Source organism: Pristiophorus japonicus, chromosome 5 (assembly GCF_044704955.1).
Source record: "Pristiophorus japonicus isolate sPriJap1 chromosome 5, sPriJap1.hap1, whole genome shotgun sequence".
Taxonomy (NCBI): domain Eukaryota; kingdom Metazoa; phylum Chordata; class Chondrichthyes; family Pristiophoridae; genus Pristiophorus; species Pristiophorus japonicus.
The window spans coordinates 303,072,065-303,091,830 of record NC_091981.1 but is presented as its reverse complement, the minus strand read 5'-3'; the positions used below and the strand labels follow the sequence as shown (position 1 = coordinate 303,091,830).

Here is a 19,766-nt window from a genome sequence, read left to right as displayed (position 1 = left end):
ACGGTCAATGCATCCGCTATTTTCAAGGCCACCTCCTTAAGTACTCTGGGATGCAGTCCATCAGGCCCTGGGGATTTATCAGCCTTCAATCCCATCAATTTCCCCAACACAATTTCCCGACTAATAAGGATTTCCCTCGGTTCCTCCTTCTTGCTAGACCCTCTGACCCCTTTTATATCCGGAAGGTTGTCTGTGTCCTCCTTAGTGAATACCGAACCAAAGTACTTGTTCAATTGGTCTGCCATTTCTTTGTTCCCCGTTATGACTTCCCCTGATTATGACTGCAGGGGACCTACGTTTGTCTTTACTAACCTTTTTCTCTTTACATATCTATAGAAGCTTTTGCAGTCCGTCTTAATGTTCTCTGCAAGCTTCCTCTCGTACTCTATTTTCCCTGCCCTAATCAAACCCTTTGTCCTCCTCTGCCGAGTTCTAAATTTCTCCCAGTCCCCGGGTTCGCTGCTATTTCTGGCCAAGTTGTATGCCACTTCCTTGGCTTTAATATTATCCCTGATTTCCCTTGATAGCCACGGTTGAGCCACCTTCCCTTTTTTATTTTTACGCCAGACAGGGATGTACAATTGTTGCAGTTCATCCATGTGGTCTCTAAATGTCTGCCATTGCCCATCCACAGTCAACCCCTTAAGTATCATTCGCCAATCTATCCTAGCCAATTCACGCCTCATACCTTCAAAGTTACCCTTCTTTAAGTTCTGGACCATGGTCTCTGAATTAACTGTTTCATTCTCCATCCTAATGTAGAATTCCACCATATTATGGTCACTCTTCCCCAAGGGGCCTCGCACAACGAGATTGCTAATTAATCCTCTCTCATTACACAACACCCAGTCTAAGATGGCCTCCCCCCTAGTTGGTTCCTCGACACGTTGGTCTAGAAAACCATCCCTTATGCACTCCAGGCAATCCTCCTCCACCGTATTGCTTCCAGTTTGGTTAGCCCAATCTATATGTATATTAAAGTCACCCATGATAACTGCTGCACCTTTATTGCTTGCACCCCTAATTTCCTGTTTGATGCCCTCCCCAACATCACTATTACTGTTTGGAGGTCTGTACACAACTCCCACTAACGTTGGATCAGACAGAGACACAGACACAGACAGGACTGAGCACCAAGGGTATTGAGCATTTAGGAAGGATAGACAGAAAGGAAAAGGAGGCGGGGTGGCCTTGCTGGTTCAATGCAATAGTAAGGAGGGACATTAGCCTGGATGGTGTGGAATCGGTATGGGTAGAGCTGCAGAATTCCAAAGGGCAGAAAACGCTAGTGGGAGTTGTGCATAGACCACCAAATAGTAATAGTGAGGTTGGGGACAGCATCAAACAAGAAATAATGGATGTGTGCAATAAAGGTACAACAGTTATCATGGGCGACTTTAATCTACATATAGATTGGGCTAACCTAACTGGTAGCAATGCAGTGGAGGAGGATTTCCTGGAGTGTATTAGGGATGGTTTTCTCGACCAATATGTCGAAGAACCAACCAGGAAACTGGTCATCCTAGACTGGGTGATGTGTAAAGAGAAGGGACTAATTAGCAATCTTGTTGTGCGAGGCTCCTTGGGGGAAAAGTGACCATAATATGGTAGAACTCCTTATTAAGATGGAGAGTGACAAAGTTACTCACGGTCCTGAACTTAAGGAAAGGTAACTTCAACGGTGTGAGATGTGAATTGGCTAGAATAGACTGGCAAAGGATACTCAAAGGGTTGACGGTGGATAAGCAATGGTAAGCATTTACAGATCACATGGATGAACTTCAGCAATTGTTCATCCTTGTCTGGAGTAAAAATAAAACTGGGAGGTGGCTCAACCATGGCTAAGAAAGGAAATTAAGGATAGTGTTAAAACCAAGGAAGAGGCATATAAATTGGCCAGAAAAAGCAACAAACCTGAGGACTGGGAGAAATTTAGAATTCAACAGAGGAGGACTAAGGGTTTAATTATGAGGGGGGAAAATAGAGTACGAGAGGAAGCTTGCAGGGAATATAAAAACTGACTGCAAAAGCTTCTATAAATATGTGAAGAGAAAAAGATTAGCAAAGACAAACGTAGGTCCCTTGCAGTCGGATTCAGGTGAATTTATAATGGGGAACAAAGAAATGGCAGACCAATTGAACCAATACTTCGGTTCTGTCTTCACGAAGGAAGATACAAATAATCTTCCGTATGTCCTAGGGGACAGTGGGTCTAGTGAGAAGGAGGAACTGAAGGATATCCTTATTAGGCAGGAAATTGTGTTGGGGAAATTGATGGGATTGAAGGCCGATAAATCCTAGGGGCCTGATAGTCTGTATCCCAGAGTACTCAAGGAAGTGGTCCTAGAAATAGTGGATGCATTGGTGATCATTTTCCAACAGTTTATCGACTGTGGATCAGTTCCTATGGACTAGAGGGTAGCTAATGTAACACCACTTTTTAAAAAAGGAGGGAGAGAGAAAACGGGTAATTATAGACCAGTTAGCCTGACATCAGTAGTGGGGAAAATGTTGGAATCAATCATTAAGGATGAAATAGCAGCGCATTTGGAAAGCAGTGACAGGATCGGAGCAAGTCAGCATGGATTTATGAAAGGGAAATCATGCTTGACAAATCTTGTGGAATTTTTTAAGGATGTAACTAGCAGAGTGGACAAGGGAGAACCAGTGGATGTGGTGTATTTGGACTTTCAAAAGACTTTTGACAAGGTCCCGCACAAGAGATTGGTGTGCAAAATCAAAGCACATGGTATTGGGGGTAATGTACTGACATGGATAGGGAACTGGTTGACAGACAGGAAGCAGAGAGTCGGGATAAACGGGTCCTTTTCAGAATGGCAGGCAGTGACTAGTGGGGTGCCGCAGGGCTCAGTGCTGGGACCCCAGCTCTTTACAATATACATTAACGATTTGGATGAAGGAATTGAGTGTAATATCTCCAAGTTTGCAGATGACACTAAACTGGGTGGCGGTGTGAGCTGTGAGAGGGATGCTAAGAGGCTGCAGGGTGACTTGGACAGGTTAGGTGGGTGGGAAAATACATGGCAGATGCAGTATAATGTGGATAAATGTGAGGTTATCCACTTTGGGGGCAAAAACACAAAGGCAGAATATTATCTGAATGGCGGCAGACTAGGAAAAGGGGAGGTGCAACGAGACCTGGGTGTCATAGTTCATCGGTCACAAAGTGGGCACGCAGGTTCAGCATGTGGTAAAGCAGGCAAATGGTATGTTGGCCTTCAAGGCGAGGGGATTTGAGTATAGAAGCAGGGAGGTCTTACTGCAGTTGTACAGGGCCTTGGTGAGGCCATACCTGGAATATTGTGTTCAGTTTTGGTCTCCTAGTCTGAGGAAGGACGATCTTGCTATTGAGGGAGTGCAGCGAAGGTTCACCAGACTGATTCCAGCGATGGCTGGGCTGTCATATGAGGAGAGACTGGATCAACTGGGCCTTTATACACTGGAGTTTCGAAGGATGAGAGGGGATCTCATAGAAACATATAATATTCTGACGGGACTGGACAGGTTAGATGCGGGAAGAATGTTCCCGATGTTGGGGAAGTCCAGAACCAGGGGACACAGTCTTTGGATAAGGGGTAGGGCATTTAGGACTGAGATGAGGAGAAACTTCTTCACTCAGAGAGTTGTTAACCTGTGGAATTCCCTGCCGCAGAGAGTTGTTCACTGGATATATTCAAGAGGGAATTAGATCTAGCTCTTACGGCTAAAGGGATGAAGGGGTATGGAGAGAAAGCAGGAAAGGGGTACTGAGGGAATGATCAGCCATGATCTTATTGAATGGTGTTGCAGGCTCGAAGGGCCGAATGGCCTACTCCTGCACCTATTTTCTATGTTTCAGACACAGACACAGACAGGACTGAGCACCTTGGATCAGACACACAGACAGTCCCCCTCACGGTACCCTGCCCAGATGGGGTTGGGTTTTAGCCAGCTCCCGGCCTATTATGGGACAGCTGCGTTGCCGTTTGTCTCCTGTCAGTGAGGATTGAATGAGCTCACTTACTTCCCAATGTCATTTGGCAGAGTCTGCAGGGAGACGTCATTGAGGGAGAGGTGTGCAAGGATCCGTAACTGTGTGAATCCATCGGGCAGCCTGCAAGACATATTGTGAAGACAGACAGTGAATCGGGTTACACGGGATATACGGCACAGAAACAGGCCATGCCGGCATTTATGCTCCACTCGAGCCTCCTCCCGTCTTTCCTCATCTAACTCTATCAGCATAACCCTCTATTCCCTTCTCCCCCATATACTTGTCCAGCCTCCCCTTAAATGCATCGATACTATTCGCCTCAACCCCTCCCTGTGGCAGCGAGTTCCACATTCTCACCACTCTCTGGGTGAAGAATTTTCACCTGAATTCCCCATTGGGTTTCTTGGTGGCTATCTTATATTGATGGCCTCTAGTTATGATCTTCCCCACAAGTGGAAACATTCTCTCTGTATCCACTCGATCAAAACCTTTCATCATTTTAAAGACCTCGATGTGGACAGGGTGATATGGGGCATCATGGGGGGGGGGGGGGGCCAGACGGAGGGACAACACGGGGGGGCAAGACGGAGGGGCAAGACGGAGACTATTTGGGTCTGAGGTGAGGGTCCGTCAAAGCAGTCAGTGCTCTCACAGGACCCCCCTTAAACCTCTGCCCCTCCTTTAAGATACTCCTCTGACCGAGCTTTTGATCATCTGTCTCAATATCCCATGTGGCTTGTGCCATATATTGTTAGAGCTCGCTCCTGTGCAGCACCTTGTAGGTTTTTAAAGGTGCTAAAAGCGCTATATAAATGCAGGTGTTGTTGTTGGGGTCACAGTGTGGAGAAACATTCAGCTCACACATTCCCTCCGGCCCGTCCAAACTTTCCCCGGCTAATTATACAACCCTCTCCTCAATCAGTGGGTCGGATTAGTTCCCCACTCCGTCCCTGGACACACTCCCTGCCCCCCTGCCCCACCGCCCCCGTGTGTGGGTCAATCACACTCCCCCCCCACCCCCCCCCCCACCGCAACTCTCTCCTCCCCCCCCCAACTCTCCCCTTCCCCCACAACTCTCCCCTTCCCCCACAACTCTCCCCTCCTCCGCCCCACGCAACTCTCCCCTCCCCCCCCCCCACTTCACCAAACCCTCCCCTCTTCCCCCAACCTATTCAGTCAGTACGGTGCACACCAGGGGTTAGTGGGTCTGGGAGGACTCTCAGCGTAGTGTCACTGTACCTGGAGAGGGGGTTCCCACTGAAATCAGCTATTTCCAGAGATTTGCAGAATTTAATGCTCTCGGGGATCTCGGGGATATCTGCGAAGACAAAAACAGCTCAATACATTGATGATACATCGATGTTTGCTCCGACAATCAGCTTCTGTAAACAGGGAGCTCACCAACAATCAGCAAATGCACACACTACCTAACGGGGCCACGTCACACTGCCCGGCACGAGGGGGCCAGGGAAGGAGGGAGGGAGGTGGGGGGTCGGGACGAGGGAGGGGGGGTCGGGGCGAGGGAGGGGGGGGTCGGGGCGAGGGAGGGGGGGGTCGGGGCGAGGGAGGGGGGGGTCGGGGCGAGGGAGGGGGGTCGGGGCGAGGGAGGGGGGGTCGGGGCGAGGGAGGGGGGGTCGGGGCGAGGGAGGGGGGGGTCGGGGCGAGGGAGGGGGGGTCGGGGCGAGGGAGGGGGGGGGTCGGGGCGAGGGAGGGGGGGTCGGGGCGAGGGAGGGGGGGTCGGGGCGAGGGAGGGGGGGGTCGGGGCGAGGGAGGGGGGGGTCGGGGCGAGGGAGGGGGGGGTCGGGGCGAGGGAGGGGGGGGTCGGGGCGAGGGAGGGGGGGGGTCGGGGCGAGGGGGGTCGGGGCGAGGGAGGGGGGGTCGGGGCGAGGGAGGGGGGGTCGGGGCGAGGGAGGGGGGGGTCGGGGCGAGGGAGGGGGGGTCGGGGCTAGGGAGGGGGGGTCGGGGCGAGGGAGGGGGGGTCGGGGCGAGGGAGGGGGGGTCGGGGCGAGGGAGGGGGGGTCGGGGCGAGGGAGGGGGGGTCGGGGCGAGGGAGGGGGGGTCGGGGCGAGGGAGGGGGGGTCGGGGCGAGGGAGGGGGGGTCGGGGCGAGGGAGGGGGGGTCGGGGCGAGGGAGGGGGGGTCGGGGCGAGGGAGGGGGGTCGGGGCGAGGGAGGGGGGTCGGGGCGAGGGAGGGGGGGTCGGGGCGAGGGAGGGGGGGTCGGGGCGAGGGAGGGGGGGTCGGGGCGAGGGAGGGGGGGTCGGGGCGAGGGAGGGGGGGTCGGGGCGAGGGAGGGGGGTCGGGGCGAGGGAGGGGGGGTCGGGGCGAGGGAGGGGGGGGTCGGGGCGAGGGAGGGGGGGGTCGGGGCGAGGGAGGGGGTCGTCGGGGCGAGGAGGGGGGGTCGGGGCGAGGGAGGGGGGGTCGGGGCGAGGGAGGGGGGGTCGGGGCGAGGGAGGGGGGGTCGGGGCGAGGGAGGGGGGGTCGGGGCGAGGGAGGGGGGTCGGGGCGAGGGAGGGGGGGTCGGGCGAGGGAGGGGGGGTCGGGGCGAGGAGGGGGGGGTCGGGGCGAGGGAGGGGGGGGTCGGGGCGAGGGAGGGGGGGGTTCGGGGGCGAGGGAGGGGGTCGGGGCGAGGGAGGGGGTCGGGGCCCGCCTTTGCCCATATCCCTTAATATCTGCGATGAACAAAAAGCTATCAATCTCTAACATAAAATTAATAATTGGCCGACATCAATTGCTGTTTGCGGAACAGAGTTGTAAACTTCGAGCAGCAAGTATGTGGAGAAGGGTTTCCTCATGTCACTCCTCAAAGGCCTGGCTCCAATTTTTAGACTCTGCCCCCGTTCAAGTTTCACTCCCCCCCCACCCCCCCGCCCACGCTCTTGTATTCTATGCCTCGACTAATAAAGGCAAATATTCCATATGCCTTCTCAACCACCTTATCTACCTGACCTCATCTACCTGGCCTTAATATCCTGAAAACCTCAATCAGATCACTCCTTCACCTTTCAAATTCCAGGGAATACAACCCTAATTTGTGTAATCTCTCCTCGTAACTTAACCCTTGAAGTCCCGGTATCATTCTGGTAAACCGAGGCTGCACGCACTCCAAGGCCAGCATCTCTTTCCTCAGGTGTGGTTCCCAGAACGGCTGACAGTGCTCAAACAGCGGCAGAGTCGGAGGGAGGGGTGAGCGGCGTAAGGGCAGCGTGAGCGGGAGAGTCGGAGCTGGAACGACGGGAGTCGGGAGCAGTATAAAGGCAGCGTGAGCGGGAGAGTCGGAGCTGGAACGACGGGAGTCGGGAGCAGTATAAAGGCAGCGTGAGCGGGAGAGTCGGAGCTGGAACGACGGGAGTCGGGAGCAGTGTAAAGGCAGCGAGAGCGGGAGAGTCGGAGCTGGATCGACGGGAGTCGGGAGCAGTATAAAGGCAGCGTGAGCGGGAGAGTCGGAGCTGGAACGACGGGAGTCGGGAGCAGTATATAGGCAGCGTGAGCGGGAGAGTCGGAGCTGGAACGACGGGAGTCGGGAGCAGTATAAAGGCAGCGTGAGCGGGAGAGTCGGAGCTGGAACGACGGGAGTCGGGAGCAGTATATAGGCAGCGTGAGCGGGAGAGTCGGAGCTGGAACGACGGGAGTCGGGAGCAGTATATAGGCAGCGTGAGCGGGAGAGTCGGAGCTGGAACGACGGGAGTCGGGAGCAGTATAAAGGCAGCGTGAGCGGGAGAGTCGGAGCTGGAACGACGGGAGTCGGGAGCAGTATATAGGCAGCGAGAGCGGGAGAGTCGGAGCTGGAACGACGGGAGTCGGGAGCAGTATAAAGGCAGCGAGAGCGGGAGAGTCGGAGCTGGAACGACGGGAGTCGGGAGCAGTATAAAGGCAGCGTGAGCGGGAGAGTCGGAGCTGGAACGACGGGAGTCGGGAGCAGTATAAAGGCAGCGAGAGCGGGAGAGTCGGAGCTGGAACGACGGGAGTCGGGAGCAGTATATAGGCAGCGAGAGCGGGAGAGTCGGAGCTGGAACGACGGGAGTCGGGAGCAGTATAAAGGCAGCGAGAGCGGGAGAGTCGGAGCTGGAACGAAGGGAGTCGGGAGCAGCAGCGAGCAGCGTAAAGACAGCCGGCCAGAACAGCACCAACTGACCTGGGAAGATAAGTAAAAATAATCAAAATCAAAGTGTGACGTGGGGAAGTGATTGGTTGGTGAGCTTTTCTCTCTTTCTGGGGCATTGGTTCAAATTAAAAGCTGTGATCAAAAACAAAACTTAAAAACTTAATTAACTAAATACATTAGCGATGGCGGGACAGGCGAGGTGTTACTGCTGCAACATGTGGGAGCTGGTGGACCCCATTGAGGTCCACGGTAAGCACATCGACAGTGTCTGCACCTCGAGGAACGTCGGCTCCGTGTTGATGAGCTGCAGTCCGAGCTTCAAACACTGCAACACATCGGGGAGGGGGAAGAGTTACCTGGACGCTGTGTTCCAGGAAGCAGTCACACCCCTTAGATTAATTCATTCAAATTTGGTGTGTGGTTAGGGACAGGAGGGTGTGACTGCGAGTGAGAAACATAGAAACATTGAATCATAGAGAATAGGTGCAGGAGCAGGCCATTCAGCCATTCGAGCCTGCACCACCATTCAATAAGATCATGGCTGATCATTCACCTCAGTACCCCTTTCCTGCTTTCTCTCCATACCCCTTCATCCCTTTAGCCATAAGGGCCATATCTAACTCCCTCTCTAATATATCCAATCTAATATATTCAGGAAGGCAAATGGAATGTTGGCCTTTGTTGCGAAGGGGATGGAGTACAAAAGCAGGGAGGTGTTGCTGCAGCTGTATGGGGTGTTGGTGGGGCCGCACCTGGAGTACTGCGCGCAGTTTTGGTCACCTTACTTAAGGAAGGATATACTAGCTTTGGAGGGGATACAGAGACGATTCACTAGGCTGATTCCAGAAATGAGGGGGTTACCTTATGATGATAGATTGAGTAGACTGGGTCTTTACTCCTTGGAGTTCAGAAGGATGAGGGGTGATCTTATAGAAACATTTAAAATAATGAAAGGGATAGACAAGATAGAGGCAGAGAGGTTGTTTCCATTGGTCGGGGAGACTAGAACTAGGGGGCACAGCCTCAAAATACGGGGGAGCCAATTTAAAACCGAGTTGAGAAGGAATTTCTTCTCCCAGAGGGTTGTGAATCTGTGGAATTCTCTGCCCAAGGAAGCAGTTGAGGCAAGCTCATTGAATGTATTCAAGTCACAGATAGATAGATTTTTAACCAATAAGGGAATTAAGGGTTACAGTGAGAGGGCGGGTAAGTGGAGCTGAGTCCACGACCAGATCAGCCATGATCTTGTTGAATGGCGGAGCAGGCTCGAGGGGCTAGATGGCCTACTCCTGTTCCTAATTCCTATGTTCCTAACTGGCATCAACAACTCTCTGCGGTGCAGAATTCCACAGGTTAACAACTCTCTGAGTGAAGAAGTTCCTCCTTATCTCAGTCCTAAATGGCCTGCCCCTTATCCTTAAGACTGTGCCCCTGGTTCTGGACTTCCCCAACATCGGGAACATTCCACCTGCATCTAACCTGTCCAGTCCCGTCAGAATTTTATATGTTTCTATGAGATCCCTCTCATCCTTCTAAACTCCAGTGTATAAAGGCCCAGTCGATCCAGTCTCTCCTCATATGTCAGTCCTGCCATCCCAGGAATCAGTCTGGTAACTCCCTCAATAGCAAGAACGTCCTTCCTCAGATTAGGAGGAAGGTACGGGGACACAGGATGTCGCGATGGAGGAGCCTCGGCCCTTGCTCTTGTCCAACAGGTTCGAGGCTCTGACTCCCTGTGCGGACGAGAGCAGGGCCTGCAGGGAGGATGAGCAAACTGACCACAGCACCTTGGTACAGGGGGCCATTCAAGTGGGGGGAGTAAAAAGAAATGTTGTAGTGGTCGGGGACAGTATAGTTAGGGGGATAGATTCTGTTCTCTGCAGCCGAGAGCGTGGGTCCCGAAGGTTGTGTTGCCTGCCCGGTGCCAGGGTTAAGGACATCTCCTCTGGGCTGGAGAGGAACTTGGAGGGGGACTTGGAGGGGGAGAGGGGAAGATCCAGTTGTCGGGGTCCATGTGGGTACCAACCCATTATCCCGACTCTCTGTCTCCTGCCGCGAGGGTCCGATTGGAGTGTGATCCGCGGGGAGGGGCGGGGCTACACGTGTACATGTGAGAGGGCTGCACTGCGCTAGGCGACAGGAGGGACTTCCCTTCACAGTGGGTCACAGGCTGCTGGGACACATTCCCACCTCAGGCAGAGAACCAAGATCCGCATCAAACAGTCAAAAAGGAGCTGGACGAGTTCCTGATGAGACAGCACACTTACACTTCCCCTCACCCCCGCACCCCCCCTTGTGCCCAGCAGTCTCTCACACAGACCCCCCTCCCCCAGCACACTCACACACTGCCTCCCCCAGTGCCCCAGACACACACACTCCCCCCCCCCCCAGTGCCCAGCACACTCACACACTCCCCCCACCCCCCCAGTGCCCAGCACTCTCACACACTCCCCCCCACCCCCCCACTCCGTGCCCAGCACTCTCACACACTGCCCCCCCCCAGTGCCCAGCACACTCACACACTCACACTCCCCCCCCCCCCCCAGTGCCCAGCACTCTCACACACTGATCCCCCCCCCCTCAGTGCCCAGCACTCTCACACACTGACCCCCCCCCCCCCAGTGCCCAGCACTCTCACACACTGCCCCCCCCCAGTGCCCAGCACTCTCACACACTGCCCCCCCCCCAGTGCCCAGCACACTCACACACTCCCACCCCCCCAGTGCCCAGCACTGACACACTGCCCCCCCCCCAGTGCCCAGCACTCACACACTGCCCCCCCCAGTGCCCAGCACTCTCACACACTACCCCCCCCAGTGCCCAGCACTCTCACACACAGCCCCCCCCCCCCAGTGCCCAGCAGTCTCACACACTGCCCCCCCCCAGTGCCCAGCACACTCACACACAGCCCCCCCCCCCCCAGTGCCCAGCAGTCTCACACACTGCCCCCCCCCAGTGCCCAGCACACTCACACACTGCCCCCCCCAGTGCCCAGCACTCTCACACACTGCCCCCCCCCAGTGCCCAGCACTCACACACTGCCCCCCCCAGTGCCCAGCACTCTCACACACTCCCACCCCCCAGTGCCCAGCACTCTCACACACTGCCCCCCCCCCAGTGCCCAGCACTCTCACACACTCCCACCCCCCAGTGCCCAGCAGTCTCACACACTGCCCCCCCCCCCCCAGTGCCCAGCACTCTCACACACTGACCCCCCCCCCCAGTGCCCAGCAGTCTCACACACTGCCCCCCCCCCCAGTGCCCAGCATCTCACACACTGCCCCCCCCAGTGCCCAGCACACTCACTCACACTCTCCCCCCCCCAGTGCCCAGCACACTGACTCACACTCCCCCCCCCCCCAGTGCCCAGCACTCTCACACACTGCCCCCCCCCCAGTGCCCAGCACTCTCACACACTGCCCCCCCCCAGTGCCCAGCACTCTCACACACTGCCCCCCCCCCAGTGCCCAGCACTCTCACACACTGCCCCCCCCCCAGTGCCCAGCACTCTCACACACTGCCCCCCCCCAGTGCCCAGCACTCTCACACACTGCCCCCCCCCCCAGTGCCCAGCACTCTCACACACTGCCCCCCCCCCAGTGCCCAGCACTCTCACACACTGCCCCCCCCCCAGTGCCCAGCACACACACACACTCCCACAGCCCCCCCAGTGCCCAGCACTCTCACACACTGCCCCCCCCCCAGTGCCCAGCACACTCACACACTGCCCCCCCCCCTTAGTGCCCAGCACTCTCTCACACTGCACCCCCCCCCCAGTGCCCAGCATTCTCACACACTGCCCCCCCCAATGCCCAGCACTCTCACACACTGCCCCCCCCCAGTGCCCAGCACTCTCACACACTGCCCCCCCCAGTGCCCAGCACTCACACACTGACCCCCCAGTGCCCAGCACTCTCACACACTGCCCCCCCCAGTGCCCAGCACACTCTCACATTGCCCCCCCTCAGTGCCCAGCACTCTCACACACTGCCCCCCCCAGTGCCCAGCACTCTCACACACTGCCCCCCCCCCAGTGCCCAGCAGTCTCACACACTGCCCCCCCCAGTGCCCAGCACACTCACTCACACTCCCCCCCCCCCCCCCAGTGCCCAGCACACTGACTCACACTCCCCCCCCCCCCCCCAGTGCCCAGCACACTCACACACTGCCCCCCCCAGTGCCCAGCACACTCACACACTGCCCCCCCCCCAGTGCCCAGCACTCTCACACACTGCCCCCCCCCCCCAGTGCCCAGCACTCTCACACACTGCCCCCCCCCCCAGTGCCCAGCACTCTCACACACTGCCCCCCCCCCAGTGCCCAGCACTCTCACACACTGCCCCCCCCTCAGTGCCGAGCACTCTCACACACTGCCCCCCCCTCAGTGCCGAGCACTCTCACACACTGCCCCCCCCCCAGTGCCCAGCACACTCACACACTGCCCCCCCCCAGTGCCCAGCACTCTCACACACTGCCCCCCCCCCCAGTGCCCAGCACTCTCACACACTGCCCCCCCCTCAGTGCCGAGCACTCTCACACACTGCCCCCCCCCAGTGCCCAGCACTCTCACAGACTGCCCCCCCCCCAGTGCCCAGCACTCTCACACACTGCCCCCCCCCAGTGCCCAGCACACACACACTGCACCCCCCCCCAGTGCCCAGCACTGACACACTGCCCCCCCCCAGTGCCCAGCAGTCTCACACACTGCCCCCCCCCCAGTCTCACACACTGCCCCCCCCAGTGCCCAGCACCCTCACACACTGCCCCCCCAGTGCCCAGCACACTCACTCAGAGTCCCCCCCCCCCCCAGTGCCCAGCACACTCACACACTTGCCCCCCCTCAGTGCCCAGCACTCTCTCACACTGCACCCCCCCCCAGTGCCCAGCACTCTCTCACACTGCCCCCCCCCCCAGTGCCCAGCACTCTCTCACACTGCCCCCCCCCAGTGCCCAGCACTCTCTCACACTGCACCCCCCCCAGTGCCCAGCACTCTCTCACACTGCACCCCCCCCCAGTGCCCAGCACTCTCTCACACTGCCCCCCCCCCCCCCCCCAGTTCCCAGCACTCTCACACACTGCCCCCCCCCAGTGCCCAGCACTCTCACACACTGCCCCCCCCCCAGTGCCCAGCACTCTCACACACTGCCCCCCCCCTCAGTGCTCAGCACTCACACACTGCCCCCCCCCCAGTGCCCAGCACTCTCACACACTGCCCCCCCCCCAGTGCCCAGCACTCTCACACACTGCCCCCCCCCAGTGCCCAGCACTCACACACTGCCCCCCCCCCAGTGCCCAGCACTCACACACACTGCCCCCCCCCCCAGTGCCCAGCACTCACACACTGCCCCCCCCAGTGCCCAGCACTCACACACTGCCCCCCCCCAGTGCCCAGCACTCACACACACTGCCCCCCCCCCCCAGTGCCCAGCACTCACACACTGCCCCCCCCCCCAGTGCCCAGCACTCACACACACTGCCCCCCCCAGTGCCCAGCACTCTCACACACTGCCCCCCCCAGTGCCCAGCACTCTCACACACTGCCCCCCCCCCCCAGTGCCCAGCACTCACACACACTGCCCCCCCCAGTGCCCAGCACTCACACACACTGCCCCCCCCCCCCAGTGCCCAGCACTCACACACACTGCCCCCCCCAGTGCCCAGCACTCACACACACTGCCCCCCCCCCCCAGTGCCCAGCACTCACACACTGCCCCCCCCCCCCCAGTGCCCAGCACTCACACACACTGCCCCCCCCCCCCAGTGCCCAGCACTCACACACTGCCCCCCCCCCCCAGTGCCCAGCACTCACACACTGCCCCCCCCCACAGTGCCCAGCACTCTCACAGACTGCCCCCCCCCCAGTGCCCAGCACTCACACACTGCCCCCCCCCCCCAGTGCCCAGCACTCACACACTGCCCCCCCCCACAGTGCCCAGCACTCTCACAGACTGCCCCCCCCCCAGTGCCCAGCACTCACACACTGCCCCCCCCCCCCCAGTGCCCAGCACTCACACACAATCTCTCGTCACTGTGCTTAGACCTGGTCCGTGGAGGGCGAGTGAACTTCACCCTCAGCTAACCTGCAGCTTCTGTCTAGCCTGGCAGTGCCTATCCGATCCGTCTCCCCCCCCTCACTTTCCCTCACACACACACACTCACCGTTTCGAGAGATGTCGAGCTCCACAAGCTGCATGAAGTTGGCCACCTCTGGGGGAAGCCTCTGGATCTCATTGTCGCTAAGTCCCAGCTTCCGCAGGTTCAACAATCGGAAGAAAGGCTGTCAGACAAGGAAACACAAGCAGGGGAGCTGAGTACAAGCAGGAGAGGCTGCCCGTATCAATAAAAGTCTTTGTCTTTCCTGTGCGACTTACAAATCAATCCGCAGCCTCGCCCCCCCTTCCCTCACTCCCTCCATAGTCCCCTCCACCCCTGCTCAGGTGTACGTTCCTCCCCCACACCCCCGTGGTCAGACTCCAACCATCACCACTCTGTACTTGTGACTGCAGGGGTTGGATTCTGCTGTTACTGCTGCTATTAATCACACCCTGGACTGAATCGAGAACACCACCGCCGGTTGGGGCTACAAACAGAGCTGGAGCGCCGGTCCCTGTAACATCATGGGCTGCACCGACCTGTGAGAGAACACCACCGCAGGTCAGGGCTGGAATCTGCTCGACCTCAGTCCGTAAGGTTCGCCGTGGCTCAGTGGGCAGCATCTTCGCCTTGCAGTCAGAAGGTTGTGGGTTCAAGTCCCACTCCAGGTACTTGAGCACAAACATCTAGGCTGACACTCCCAGTGCAGTACTGAGGGAGTGCTGCACTGAGAGAGGTGCTGTCTTTCAGATGACACATTAAACTGGGGAAGAGGAGCGGGGGAATTATCCCCGGTGTCCTGGGGCCAATATTTATCCCTCAATCAACATCACAAAAACAGATTATCTAGTCATGATCACATTGCTCTTTGTCGGAGCTTGCTGTGCACAAACTGGTTGCTGCGTTTCCCACATTACAACAGTGATTCACACTCCAAAAGTACTTCATTGGCTGTAAAGTGCTTTGAGACACCTGGTGGTCATGAACGGCACTATATAAATGCAAGTCTTTCTTCTAATCTCCCACCCTGTCCCTCGAGCCTGCTTCTCTATTCATAAGAACATAAGAAATAGGAGCAGGAGTAGGCCACCCAGCCCCTTGAGCCTGCTCCGCCATTTAATACGATCATGGCTGATCCGATCATGGACTCAGCTCCACTTCCCCGCCCGCTCCCCATAACCCCTTATCGGTTAAGAAACTGTCTATTTCTGTCTTAAATTTATTCACTGTCCCAGCTTCCACAGCTCTCTGAGGCAGCGAATTCCACAGATTTACAACCCTCTGAGAGAAGAAATTCCTCCTCATCTCTGTTTTAAATGGGTGGCCCCTTATTCTAAGACCATGCCCCCTAGTTATTGTCTCCCCCATCAGTGGAAACATCCTCTCTACATCCACCTTTTCAAGCCCCCTCATAATCTTATACGTTTCGATAAGATCACCTATCATTTTTTTTAATTCCAATGAGTAGAGGCTCAACCTACTCAACCTTTCCTCATAAGTCAACCCCCTCATCTCCGGAATCAACCAAGTGAACCTTCTCTGAACTGCCTCCAAAGCAAGTATATCCTTTCGCAAATATGGAAAACAAAACTGGACGCAGTATTCCAGGTGTGGCCTCACCAATATCCTGTATAACTGTAGCAAGACTTCTCTGCTTTTATACTCCATCCCCTTTGCAATAAAGGCCAAGTTACCACTGGCCTTCCTGATCACTTGCTGTACCTGCATACTAACCTTTTGTGTTCCATGCACAAGTACACCCAGGTCCCGCTGTACTGCACTTTGCAATCTTTCTCCATTTAAATAATAACTTGCTCCTTGATTTTTTTCTTTATCATTCATAATCTCTTTTTACATAGAAACATAGAAAATAGGTGCAGGAGTAGGCCATTCGGCCCTTCTAGCCTGCACCGCCATTCAATGAGTTCATGGCTGAACATGCAACTTCAGTACCCCATTCCTGCTTTCTCGCCATACCCCTTGATCCCCCTAGTAGTAAGGACTTCATCTAACTCCCTTTTGAATATATTTAGTGAATTGGCCTCAACTACTTTCTGTGGTAGAGAATTCCACAGGTTCACCACTCTCTGGGTGAAGAAGTTTCTCCTCATCTCGGTCCTAAATGGCTTACCCTTTATCCTTAGACTGTGACCCCTGGTTCTGGACTTCCCCAACATTGGGAACATTCTTCCTGCATCTAACCTGTCTAAACCCGTCAGAATTTTAAACGCTTCTATGAGGTCCCCTCTCATTCTTCTGAACTCCAGTGAATACAAGCCCAGTTGATCCAGTCTTTCTTGATATGTCAGTCCCGCCATCCCGGGAATCAGTCTGGTGAACCTTCGCTGCACTCCCTCAATAGCAAGAATGTCCCTCAAGTTAGGAGACCAAAACTGTACACAATACTCCAGGTGTGGCCTCACCAAGGCGCTGTACAACTGTAGTAACACCTCCCTGCCCCTGTACTCAAATCCCCTCGCTATGAAGGCCAACATGCCATTTGCTTTCTTAACTGCCTGCTGCACCTGCATGCCAACCTTCAATGACTGATGTACCATGACACCCAGGTCTCTTTGCACCTCCCCTTTTCCTAATCTGTCACCATTCAGATAATAGTCTGTCTCTCTCTTTTTACCACCAAAGTGGATAACCTCACATTTATCCACATTATACTTCATCTGCCAAGCATTTGCCCACTCACCTAACCTATCCAAGTCGCTCTGCAGCCTCATAGCATCCTCCTCGCAGCTCACACTGCCACCCAACTTAGTGTCATCCGCAAATTTGGAGATACGACATTTAATCCCCTCGTCTAAATCATTAATGTACAGTGTAAACAGCTGGGGCCCCAGCACAGAACCTTGCGGTACCCCACTAGTCACTGCCTGCCATTCTGAAAAGTCCCCATTTACTCCTACTCTTTGCTTCCTGGTCTGACAACAAGTTCTCAATCCATGTCAGCACACTACCCCCAATCCCATGTGCTTTAACTTTGCACATTCATCTCTTGTGTGGGACCTTGTCAAACGCCTTCTGAAAGTCCAAATATACCACATCAACTGGTTCTCCCTTGTCCACTCTACTGGAAACATCCTCAAAAAATTCCAGAAGATTCGTCAAGCATGATTTCCCTTTCACAAATCCATGCTGACTTGGACCTATCATGTCACCTCTTTCCAAATGCACTGCTATGACATCCTTAATAATTGATTCCATCATTTTACCCACGACCGATATCAGGCTGACCGGTCCATAATTCCCTGTTATCTCTCTCCCTCCTTTTTTTAAAAGTGGGGTTACATTGGCTACCCTCCACTCCATAGGAACTGGTCCAGAGTCAATGGAATGTTGGAAAATGACTGTCAATGCATCCGCTATTTCCAAGGCCACCTCCTTAAGTACTCTGGGATGCAGTCCATCAGGCCCTGGGGATTTATCGGCCTTCAATCCCATCAATTTCCCCAACACAATTTCCCGACTAATAAGGATTTCCCTCAGTTCCTCCTCCTTACTAGACCCTCCGACCCCTTTTATATCCGGAAGGTTGTTTGTGTCCTCCTTAGTGAATACCGAACCAAAGTACTTGTTCAATTGGTCCGCCATTTCTTTGTTCCCCATTATGACTTCCCCTGATTCTGACTGCAGGGGACCTACGTTTGTCTTTACTAACCTTTTTCTCTTTACATATCTATAGAAACTTTTGCAATCCGTCTTAATGTTCCCTGCAAACTTCTTCTCGTACTCCATTTTCCCTGCCCTAATCAATCCCTTTGTCCTCCTCTGCTGAGTTCTAAATTTCTCCCAGTCCCCGGGTTCGCTGCTATTTCTGGCCAATTTGTATGCCACTTCCTTGGCTTTAACACTATCCCTGATTTCCCTTGATAGCCACGGTTGAGCCACCTTCCCTTTTTTATTTTTACGCCAGACAGGAATGTACAATTGTTGTAGTTCATCCATGCGGTCTCTAAATGTCTGCCATTGCCCATCTACAGACAACCCCTTAAGTAACATTCGCCAATCTATTCTAGCCAATTCACGCCTCATACCTTCAAAGTTAGCCTTCTTTAAGTTCTGGATCATGGTTTCTGAATTAACTGTTTCATTCTCCATCCTAATGCAGAATTCCACCATATTATGGTCACTCTTCCCCAAGGGGCCTCGCACAACGAGATTGCTAATTAATCCTCTCTCATTACACAACACCCAGTCTAAGATGGCCTCCCCCCCTAGTTGGTTCCTCGACATATTGGTCTAAAAAACCATCCCTTATGCACTCCAGGAAATCCTCCTCCACCGTATTGCTTCTAGTTTGGTTAACCCAATCTATGTGCATATTAAAGTCACCCATTATAACTGCTGCACCTTTATTGCATGCACACCTAATTTCCTGTTTGATGCCCTCCCCAACATCACTACTACTGTTTGGAGGTCTGTACATAACTCCCACTAATGTTTTTTGCAGCTCTACCCATATAGATTCCACATCATCCAAGCTAATGTCCTTCCTAACTATTGCCTTAATCTCCTCCTTAACCAGCAATGCTACCCCACCTCCTTTTCCTTTTATTCTATCCTTCCTGAATGTTGAATACCCCTGGATGTTGAGTTCCCAGCCCTGATCATCCTGGAGCCACGTCTCCGTAATCCCAATCACATCATATTTGTTAACATCTATTTGCACAGTTAATTCATCCACCTTATTGCGGATACTCCTTGCATTAAGACACAAAGCCTTCAGGCTTGTTTTTTTAACACCCTTTGTCCTTTTAGAATTTTGCTGTACAATGGCCCTTTTTGTTCTTTGCCTTGGGTTTCTCTGCCCTCCACTTTTCCTCATCTCCTTTCTGTCTTTTGCTTTTGCCTCCTTTTTGTTTCCTTCTGTCTCCCTGCATTGGTTCCCATCCCCCTGCCATATTAGTTTAACTCCTCCCCAACAGCACGAGCAAACACTCCCCCTAGGACATTGGTTCCGGTCCTGCCCAGGTGCAGACCGTCCGGTTTGTACTGGTCCCACCTCCCCCAGAACCGGTTCCAATGCCCCAGGAATTTGAATCCCTCCCTGCTGCACCACTGCTCAAGCCACGTATTCATCTGTGCTATCCTGCGATTCCTACTCTGACTAGCACGTGGCTAGTTTTTGATTGATAAAACATAGGAGCAGGAAGAGGCTAGTCAGCCCCTCAATCCCCGCTTCACCATTCAATCAGGTCATGGCTGATGTCAACTCCATTGACCCTCTGTTCCAGATCACTGTCACCCTCACCCAACAAACCAGGCAGAGAGAGAATCTATTCCCTCTGGTGTGGGAGTCCAGAACAAGGGGGTGTAACATTAAAATTACAGCCAGGCCTTTTTAAAAAAGGAAGGAGAGAGAAACCGGGTAATTATAGACCGGTTAGCCTGACATCGGTGGTGGGGAAAATGTTGGAATCAATTATTAAAGATGAAATAGCAGCACATTTGGAAAGCAGTGACAGGATCGGTCCAAGTCAGCATGGATTTGTGAAAGGGAAATCATGCTTGACAAATCTTCTGGAATTTTTTGAGGATGTAACTAGCAGAGTGGACAAGGGAGA

General features: G+C 54.9%; 1 protein-coding gene across 1 annotated transcript in view; it reads right to left on the bottom strand.

Annotated features, from left to right (window-relative positions):
• Window positions 1-14,876, bottom strand: part of scrib (scribble planar cell polarity protein) — a 271,485-nt gene extending 256,609 nt beyond the window's left edge. The window contains exons 1-4 of the mRNA XM_070880275.1: window positions 14,592-14,876; window positions 14,257-14,374; window positions 5,234-5,312; window positions 4,025-4,114 (exon numbers count right to left, since the gene is read on the bottom strand). Coding sequence (XP_070736376.1) covers window positions 4,025-4,114; window positions 5,234-5,312; window positions 14,257-14,374; window positions 14,592-14,876 — 572 coding nt within the window. The remainder of the gene's footprint in view (window positions 1-4,024; window positions 4,115-5,233; window positions 5,313-14,256; window positions 14,375-14,591) is intronic.
• Window positions 14,877-19,766: the final 4,890 nt, after the last annotated feature.